General features: G+C 41.1%; 1 protein-coding gene across 1 annotated transcript in view; it reads left to right on the forward strand.

Annotated features, from left to right (window-relative positions):
• Window positions 1-4,549, forward strand: part of fhl3b (four and a half LIM domains 3b) — a 33,466-nt gene extending 28,917 nt beyond the window's left edge. The window contains exons 4-6 of the mRNA XM_079829309.1: window positions 1,618-1,787; window positions 1,951-2,137; window positions 3,580-4,549. Coding sequence (XP_079685435.1) covers window positions 1,618-1,787; window positions 1,951-2,137; window positions 3,580-3,728 — 506 coding nt within the window. The 3' untranslated portion in view covers window positions 3,729-4,549. The remainder of the gene's footprint in view (window positions 1-1,617; window positions 1,788-1,950; window positions 2,138-3,579) is intronic.
• The last annotated feature ends 6,392 nt before the right edge of the window (window positions 4,550-10,941 follow it).

The following is a 10,941-nucleotide window of genomic DNA, read 5'->3' on the forward strand; positions in this document are numbered from 1 at the left end:
ATTGTAACATGACCACATGACAGCTTAAAATGTTATCTGATATAATCATAAAATATCCAAGACTAGAATATTTTGTCAATAAAATACAATTATAAACTTTTTTAAATAAAATAATGGCATTTTTGAATCATTAAAAATAGACAAATGTTTGAGTTTGACAACAGACACATCGCTAAATACACCATAGTTAAAAACATAATAATAATTAATAACTTCTGAACATTGACTCTGTCTTTATTCACCTTTTTCTCAATAGAATTCATAAAAGTCTTATTTTTCTACTTTTATGAGTACAAAGGGGCTTGATTTGGTTGTTCTAAAGGTGTGTACAATTTTTTGTACCATTTAAGGTCCTCTGGGTCAGATTGACCCCACATTAAAAAATGAATGGAAAAATGAAAAAAACTTTTTTGTCACAAAAATAAAACAAAATCCAATATAAATCTGAAAATTTCTACATTTAAATTAAGTTCTGGTCCTAGAGCATAAACACAAAGTGGAACAAACTTTCTATCTCATACACGCACATGCGCGCACAAACACACACGTGTGTGACTGCAACAGAGCGCATTTGTATAGAAATTGGCAAATAAAATCAACAAAACTGGCATAAATCTGAAAAATTGTAATACTAGAGCACAAAAGCAACATGGAACAAGCATGTTCACTCACACACACAAACACACACAGGTGTCTGGGGCATTTTTTAGAATTTGGTAATGATAATGTAAAAAAAAAATAGTTTTTTTTGTTTGTCAAATTTTTTTAAAATAAGTTTTCCATGTAAAAAAATTATTTTTCCTTATGCAATCGCTCTGTAAATGTTTGGGGTCTATCTGACCCCAAGGATCACAAACGTAAACCCTACTTGAGGGGTGATTAAAGGTTAAATAAACACAAAAAACAGAAATGAAAAATAAACTTAAGTAAGAAATTTACTTTTGCTATGGTTAATTAAATGTTCAGTAATATCTTCCAAAGATTTTAAAATTTTGGCACAATTTGTTCTCTAAATAATGTTGATATGGCAACTAAATACACTAAGATTCGTCATCCTGGCATGTGTGGAAAGTTTTAAACCATGAGTGTTACAACTAACCCAGTGTTAGGTTGTGTCCCGACTCCCGCGCTCCCCTACTGCTAAAAGCTGACACACATTTTGCAGATATTTGCATTTTAAATTTTCAGTCTTTCTCTTCTGGCAAAATGACTCATCTTGCACTCATCCCTGTTTGACCAATAAACTGCAAAAATGTCCTTTTTTTAATTAGTTTAATTTTAATTACTTGTTTCCCAGTAAAAATATGTAAAAATCTTTGAAACAAGATCACATTTAATTTAGAAGCACTCTTTTTAAATAGGTTTCACGTGTTTTATATTGTTCACAATCTGTTTTAGATATTTAAACTGAAAAATGTGTCATAAATACATGTTAAAAATAATATTTGTTTTGCAGTGTAAAATGAGAAAGTACATCCTGCTTGGACATAAAATAAAATATGCAAGAGCTCCTGCTCCCATTATCAGTTGCATTGTCTTGCTTTCTAACATGTTGCTTTGCTCACTCTCTCAGATGAAGTATTTAACAGTTCATTTGAAATGTTTTCGATCTCTCAGGCTCCAAGCGGCTGGAGTACGGAGGCTGCACGTGGCACGAGGAATGTTTTGTGTGTTGCGGCTGTGAGCAGCCCATCGGCGGCCAGTCGTTCGTCCCAGATCAGGGCGAGTACTACTGTGTGCCCTGTTACGAGGGACGATTCTCCCCACGCTGCGCCCACTGCAAACAGGTGAACGGAATACTGGCACTGTGAAAATAAAGCTTCTTCATAACCTTTTTATTTTTAAGAGTTTAAACTACACATATCTGAATATTAGTCTAAATATTGAGTATTTTTCTGCTTTGATTTCATTAAGTTGTATTCCAGTTTTTTTGTTGGTCGTCTCTCACAGATCTTGGTTCAGGGTGGCGTTACGTACAGAGACGAGCCCTGGCATAAAGAGTGTTTCTTGTGTACGGGTTGTAAAGTCCAGCTGGCCGGGCAGCCTTTCACAACGCAGGGTGAAGATCCGTACTGTGTGAAGTGCTTCAGTAACCTGTACGCCCAAAAATGTGCCGCCTGCGACAAACCCATCACAGGTCAGTGTGTGTTAATGTGTACTTATAACAAGAGCGCTCTTCATTAGCAGTGCCTTCAGCTGCTTACAGAAACGCTCTGTCAGAAACAAGAGACAGTTGTCACGTAAACAAGGTCATGTGTTTGGAGGCTGTCGAGTCAGTTTGAATATAGTTTGAATACTGCTTGTGCATCGAGGACTCAAGAGTCTCACAGAGTCAAGACAGAGAGGCGAGGCGAGAGATTTATTTTTATTTACTCACCCTCATGTAGTTCCAAACCCATATGTCTTCTTCAATGGAACACAAAAGAAGATGTTACACAGAATGTCCATGCTGCTCTTTTTTTATATAATGAAAGTGAATGGAGACTGGGGCTGTTAAAGGGTTAGTTCACCCAAAAATGAAAATTTTGTCATTAATTACTCAATAATTACCCTCATGTCGTTCAACACCCATAAGACCTCCGTTCATCTTCGGAACACAAATGAAGATATTTTAGTTGAAATCCGATGGCTCAGAAAGGCCTCCATTGGCACAATGCACAGTTCACTCTCAAGACCCTTAAAAGGTACTAAAGACGTTGTTACAAAGTCCATCTCACTACAGTGGTTCTACAATAACTTTATGAAGCGACAAGAATAGTTTTTGTGCAAAAACCCCCCCCTAAATAACGACTTATATAGTGATGACCGGTTTCAAAACACTGCATTATGAAGCTTTGAAGCGTTATGAATCAGTGAGTCGATTCAGCGGTTTGGATCGCCAAAGTCGCGTGATTTCAGCAGTTTGGCAGTTTGACACGCGATCCGAATCATGATTCGACTCGCTGATTCATAACGCTTCCAAAGATGAACGGAGGTCTTACGGGTGTCGAACGACATGACAGATGACAGAATTTTCATTTTTGGGTGAACTAACCCTTTAAGCTCCAAAAGTGATTAAAAAAACATTATAAAAGCACCATAAAAGTAGCCAAACAAAACATGACTTCAGATTTCTATATTAAATATAACATAAAAGTTGTATAAACCATTTCTATGTTGCTTTTTTGTCATTTAAGGAGCTCAACAGCCCCAGTCCCCATTCACTTTCTTTATATCTATAAGAACTTATTTTGTGTTACACAGAAATAAGGAATATTTGGAACAACATTGAGTAAATACTTTTTAGCAGAACTACACTGTAAGAAAATAATAATAATAAAAACAATTAAAATCTGTTAAGTTTATAGACTTTTCTATTAACCTTAAATTACAACGCAATGCGTAATTCAAAATATGGGTAAAACGCCTGTGAAACATCAATGCGGAAAATCCCTTCATTAACATCACATCATGGACGTTTGTGCATCCTTTTCAATCTTTATAAACAATAATGATGTTCATTTGAAATTATGATAATGTTGTTTTATGAATTTTAGAAACGGCTGCTCAAAATGAAACGCCTCTCAATCTTTTTCTCAGGTTTTGGAGAAGGGAAGTACGTCTCGTTTGAGGAGCGTCAGTGGCATCAGCCGTGTTTTAAGTGTTCTAAGTGTTCGGTGTCTCTGGTTGGCGCTGGATTCTTCCCCGACGGGAAAAAGATTCTCTGCAAAAGCTGCAATGCCAAATAACTGAAAACTGCTTCTGTAGATGAGCTGAAGAACAGACCTTTGTGTGATAGAAACTTTTGACATAAATTATACATGAAATGTATGATGTACATGAAAGTTTTGGTGTTACATTCTCACAAATCTGTGTTAAAAATCTCTAAACTAGAATGACACATTTGATTGAGTAAATGCATTTTATGGTTTAAATGATAAACTCGGATCTTTTGAACCCAACATGTGTTTAATGCCAAAGTGACTCAGTTTCCTGAGATGTTGTTGTTCTCCTCATTGCAGTCCTTCTTTGCATATTTTGTGTTTGAGTAATTTACCATGTGTTTGCATTAACATCAGGCCTTTAAATTCCCTCCAATAGGAACATTCCTCAATGAAATTTACATTTGAACAAAACACACACCGACCCAAATGACGTAAAATGTGAATATGTGAGACCGGATTGAATCATGTAATGATGCTTTAGTATGTGGACAGGAAATTATGTTTGTATTAAACAGTGAATTGTACAGTACACTGCATGCACTGGTGCATTAAAATAGAGCACTGTAAAATTCACTTGTAATAATTCTCACGTGTAATATTCACATATTAATTATGATTTAACAGGTGGCTTGCCATTTGTATTGCTTTCAAAATAATACTTTTTTTGCATATGAATGTCTTCTGTAAAACCGCTCCTGCTGTTGTTTCCTTTTATAAAATGTTTTGTTACAAATATAAAACAACTTTCAAATATCATTTGAGGTTCAGTCAAATTGTTTTCTCTTAAAAAGAAAAAAACATCAAATAAAATAAAGGTTATAAATCCTGCATATATAACTCATCCTAACATCTCTGAGCTTGTATAAACCCTCTATGTGAAGTTCATTCTAATGGCTTTTAGTTGCGCTCGATTTTAAATCTTGTGTGCAACATTTATTTTGTGCCCCTTTTATCAGACCTTTTTTACCCAAATAAGGGCACGCAGAACTAAAAGATGACTATGAACGTGTCATTTCTAAATGATTGATGGCAGAATTAAAGGTTTCTCACTGCAGGACGTTTAAACACAAAGAGCAGGAAGTTCAGGTGGTGCTTTAGTGTGGATGTGCTGATCCAGAAGACAATACTTGAAGAATGACACACCAATCACTGTCATCAGACTTTACACACACATCCAGAGGAAAACATGGACTGATGGAGACACTGAGTTCCTGAAAAGGGAAGGTCTGTGATATTGAGCTTTAATGCTGATAATGCAGCTGGTTTGACATTTTGTTAATGACAATCATTTTAAGTACAAATAGACCTACTTTACATAAAAAGGTCCAGAAACAAATATATGAGTATGAAAAACATCACAAAGCAGAAATAATCTTTCCAAACCTCTTCATAAACATAATCGGTAGCCATTGGTTTAAGAAATTCTCATGACTCTTCCCTTAGATGCAGTTGACCCTGTTTATAGCAAAATGAAAATTGTGCCTTTGTCCCAGGAGAGACTCCGGGTCCCATTAAAGCGTCCTCTGAGGTCTTTGGTTTCATCTTGTGTCCTAAACCTCAGTGGACAGAACATTTGTCCTGTCGTCTCTGTTAAAACCATCCGAACTAAAAACTGCAATCACTCAATCCATCATGTTTTAAATACTGCGATACACACTCAAAACACAAACAGTGCTTTAAAATGTGACTCCAATACATTCAGCCATTAATGAGTGGTGCAGGCGTCATTATTAATCATAATTAGGACTAAAGATACACAATCAAAAACGATTTACCAGACATAGCACTCACAAAGAACAAAGAAGTAAACTAAAAACAAATCACTAAACAAAGTTACTTAACACAACTTTTTATGAGATACATTTTTTTTATCAGTTTTCAATTTAATAATATTTCCATGTTTTTCATGACTGTATGAACCTTATTGTATTGTATTTTCTGATATGAAAATATAGCGCCACCTAGTGAACATGAGCTGCAGTAATGCTGTAGTCCAGGGGCCTCAGGTTATCTTAAAGGGCCCCTGTCCTGTGTGTCAGATGTGATGCGTCACAGATGGTCTAGTGACTGAATGGGGTTCTTACATTTTTCTCATTGCTTTTTAAAAACATGATAAGTGGTTATCGTTATTCATGCTTTTATTCTATCACACATGAAGGTCAACAAATGACAACATTATATTATCACCATCTACAGTAAAAAGCAGCTGCGCTCAATTTTCATACAGATAAAAAAATACATGAAATATAAAAAGCAACATAAATATGCATCTTTAAAGAAGAAGGAAAATATTTTGACTAAGGTTTCATTTTATAAGGTACTCTCTTTTATAAGATTTCATATTTGTATCTTCATATCAGCATCATCAGATATTTAACAGTCCTATATTTTATTTGAAGATGTAGCCTATACTAAACTCTATCAATAAAAAGAGCACTTAAATGAATCTGATGTGTGTTTACATTTATCTATTGAATTTAACTGTCATAAGCACGCTAGGCTCCACCCTCTCCCAGTCACAGCGCACTCCATCACCAGAGTACTGATCACACGCACCTGCACCTCATCATCACCGTAATCACTGCCTGCACATGCTGCGTTCCAGGCAAGTTTTTGAGCCCGTAAATTACAACTTCAAACCACGACTCACGACTTTGTAGTGTTCCAGGCAAAGTCACGCCAAACTGCCTGAGCGCAAGGAATTGTGTGGTAGTTAGATGTAAACAAAGCATGGCGGACCGTGCGGGGTGTATGCTCATTTACAATTATTTCTATTGCCAAAGGTGCTTACTCCTTGCTTGTTTGAGGGAAACCGAGGAGAAAAACAGCGCAGACGGCAAGAAAAGCTGTTATACCTTTTATTTTACATTATTTGTATATTTGTTTCATAAACACTGCATCCGTAGGGGCTGCCATTGTTGCTTCGCGGGCTATGTGACGTCAAAACTCGTAACTGGGAGGACATCGATCTAGTACGAGTTCACGGGTGGGAAGTCACAGGTTTGACTGCCGTTCCAGTCCACTTTCACGGGTAGAAGGTTGGAAAAACACGGGTTACGGGTTGCCTGGAACGCGGCATTAAACACCACGCTCACAGTCATTCACTGTCCGGTCTCGTTCGCAACAAGCTTACGCTACTGCTTACCTCAAGGACTCCTCTACAATACTTACCTGTTCCCATTGTGTCTCCAGTGTGTCTTCTCGTCCAGTCTCCATCGCTCCTTCTGCCTGAATGGTCCCATCGCTAAACCGGACCTGTACCCACATGATCGCTAGTGATGGGCAGACCGAGGCTTCGTGAAGCACTGAAGCAGTTGTAGCAAATGTGCCATATTGTTTCGAAGCTTCGAATCAATCTGACACCCGTCTCTACGGCGACATCTAGTGGTCACTTGCATGTGTTGATCTGAAATACCTTGACAATGATCCATGTAAAAAAAAAAAAATGTTAACATCTGTCTGACAACTACATGATCTTGGTTTTGTAACCTGCAGCCTCGTCATTGTAAAGAACTATATATATTTTGTTTGTTATACAAAATTAACATTAATAAAATAAATAAAGCCACAATGTCACATTTGTCACAAAACATTTTTATTCAAAAATATGAATTGCTCTGCTGTTGAAGGACTCACCCAACTTCTTTTTTTATATATAATCTCTCCAGCCTTTGAACAAATCCTCTCACAAGGGACACTTGTTACTGGCATGCACAAATATTTTTGGATGATGTAAATACATGGATGATGTATTGTTGCAGAAGGCTAGCTGCCTATCACAATACACACATCTCACTTTATTTGGTGCTTCCAAATAGAAATGAACCCACACCACAGATGTACGGCATCTCTTGCGTGCAGCCTCCATTTTTATATATTCTATTAATATATCTATCTATATATCACCTATGAATCTATATCTATATCATTCTATATATCTAACTTATGCTGTGCTATCTATCTGTCACTATCTAACTTAGCCTATATGAATATGTCACTATATCTATCCTAACTATATGTCACTGTCTATACCTATCAGTCAATATATCTAATTTAAATCTAGCCTAAATATAACTAACCAAAGCGCACTATAAATCTCACTGCTATCACAAAATCACTGCTATCACAAAATCACTCTCCTCTCACAAAAACCCACGAGGTGAAGATGGATTTACTTCACTTTTAAACTGTGGGGAATTAGTTTAATACAGATGTGTGACTGTTTGGTTTGTTCCCGCCCCCTTTAATCAACGCAGTTTCGACAGGCGCCACCTGATGAAACACTTGAAGCTTCATTTAGCCATAGTCACGTGACACGGGTGTTTCGAATCACAGTTCGGAGCAGTGTTTCAAAACATCTGCGCTTCGGGATCTCGGCAAAGCCCCGAAACGTCTGTTTTGCGTCTGCCATCCCTAATGATCGCGCTAAAGTAGCGTTCATCATGTCTGTTATCTGGTAAAGCGCTTCGCTGGGCAGAAACTCTCTGGTCTCAAAATAACTTACTAACCCAATCTCTCACCAGTTTCACCACCCATTTTAAGGAAGTGTTTGGAAAACCCTCCTGGGACTCAGTGATAGGTGAGCAGCTTTACCATTTAAAACAAGGATCAATGTCTGTCAATGAGTATGCCCTCCAGTTTAGAACCCTCGCTACTGCCAGTGGCTGGAACGAGCAATCCCTGCTAACGACCTACCGGCAGGGTCTGGATCCTCGGGTGTGGTTGCATCTCACTGCATACGAGGATACCATCGGGCTCGAACGCTTCATCCAACTCTCCATCCGCTTCGCCAGTCGTGTATCGAAGAACACCAGGGCCAGCCGTTGTTTTGTCCGACCCTCCGCCGACCAGAGTTTGTCAGTCCTCCAGAACCAGCCCACGAACCTATGCAACTGGAGAATTCTTGACTGTCGGCCGCTGAGTGGCAGAGGCGGCTGACCCAGAATCTATGTTTGTACTGTGGCACTCCAGGCCATTTCATCACTGAGTGCCCCATTCGTCCTCCACGTGCCATGGTGAGTGCCATTATCCCTTCACTAAGAAAAATGCAACCACTCACCACTACTGTAAACCTTACTGCTGCCGGTCTGTCTCTTCCAGTTACTGCACTCCTCGATCAGCCGGCAACTTTATCTCGGGCACCCTCTGCCGCCAGCTCAAGCTCTGGACATCAGCCACTCCGACAGTCTATCAAATCCAGTTGATAACCGAAAAACCACTCAGCCGACGACGGGTATGCTCCTCCATGGGTCCCATCAGCATCCAAGTGGGTGTCCTCCTCGTGGAAGATCTACATTTGCTGGTTCTGGAGGAATCCACTGCTGACATCATCCTAAGGTGCCTGTGGTTGGAGCAGCACAATCCTGTCATCTCCTGGAAGACGGGAGAAGTCCTGAAGTGGGGCGACAGTTGTTTTCCGGACTGTTTCTCTGCACTTCCAGCACGTCGATCTCCAAGTTCTCAAGATCACCCTGTCTGTGCCAAGTCCATTGAAAGCCCCGTAGAGAAACGTTCGTTGGACGTCCCTTCCTGCTGCGCCCCCTTCAGCTACGTCTTCTGCCCCAGACGTGCTTCCAAGCTGCCTCCATACCGGCCATGGGACTGTGCCATTTATCTGCTGCCGGGTGAACCAGTGCCCCGAGGAAAAATTTACCCTCTGTCACTTCCGTAGGAGAAGGCCATGGAGTACATCAAGGAGGCACTGGAGCAAGGCTACATTCGTCCATCTACTTCCCCTGCTGCGTCGAGCTTCTTCTTCATGGCAAAGAAGGACGGAGGCTTGAGGCCCTGCATAGACTACCATAGACTTAACAACATCACAGTCAAGTTCCGTTATCCCTTTCCTCTCGTCCCAGTTGTCCTGGAACACCTCCGTGGTGCCACTGTGTTCACAAAGTTGGACCTCCGCAGTGCATACAACCTCATCCGAATGCATGAGGGAGACGAGTGGAAGACTGCCTTCGTCACGCCCACCGGCCACTACGAATACCTTGTGATGCCGTATCGATTAGCCAATTCCATATTGGCTCCATATTGACTCCGTATTCCAGGATTTTATCCATGAGGTGCTCCAGGAGTTTCTCCATAAGTTTGTGCTGGTCTACATTGACGACATTCTGATCTACTCCCGGAGCATGGCCGAACACCGCCACCACGTTGCAGAGGTCCTCCGACGCCTGAGGAGCTTCCAGCTATTCCTGAAAGCCGAGAAATGCTCTTTCCACCAGCCCTCGGTGCAGTTTCTGGGATATAACATCGACCGCAGTGGCACAATCCACAATCAAAGAGCTCCAAAGATTCCTCGGCTTTGCTAATTTCTATCGTCAATTCATCCAGGGTTACAGTTCCATCACCAGTCCACTCACCAGCCTCCTCCGTAATCAGCACAAGTCTCTGTCTTGGACTCCATCTGCCACCGAAGCCTTCAAGACTGCCTTCACCACCGCTCCCCTCCTCGTCCACCCCGACCAAGAGCTGCCCTTCGTCGTGGAGGTGGATGCATCTACAACTGGAGTGGGAGCGGTCCTGTCGCAGCAGCAGGGGAACCCCAGTCGTCTCCACCCATGTGCCTTCTCGCGCAAGCTCAACCCGGTGGAAGTTAACTACGACATCGGCAATCGGGAACTCTTTGCCATCAAGCTGGTCTTGGAAGAGTGGAGGCACTGGTAAGAGGGCGCTCTATCAAAAACCTGAAGATACCGAGCCCATTCTGCCCAACCAGTTGTATGTCAACCCCATCGTCTGATCAGAAGTGACCCAGCCCTCTGCCAATGCCTCCACCAACGCTCTGCCGGGTTGCCCACCAGGCTTGCAGTTCGGCACCCGTCCACGACGCACTCCTCCCACACATCACTGGGCACTGGCCACCCCGGGGTCAATGAAACCCTCTCGTTGCTAAAACAGCACTTCTGGTGGCCACGCATGATATCCAATGTCAGAAGGTACGAGCAGGGATGCAAGGAATGCGCCATGTCCAAGAGCCCTCGTCATCTACCTGCGGGTAAACTCCATCCTCTGCCCATTCCTAACCACCCCTGGTCACACCTAGGAGTGGATTTCATCACGACCTCCCATGTCTCAGACAACTGTACCTGCATCCTCGTGGTGATAGACAGATTCTCCAAGTCCTGCCGCCTACTTCCCTTACGAGGTTTACCCACCGCCATGGAGACTGCTGAATTGAAGTTTAATCATATCTTCCGTTATTATGGCATCCCTGAAGACATCATGTCGGACA

Source organism: Gobio gobio (assembly GCF_949357685.1).
Source record: "Gobio gobio genome assembly, chromosome: 11".
Classification (NCBI taxonomy): domain Eukaryota; kingdom Metazoa; phylum Chordata; class Actinopteri; order Cypriniformes; family Gobionidae; genus Gobio; species Gobio gobio.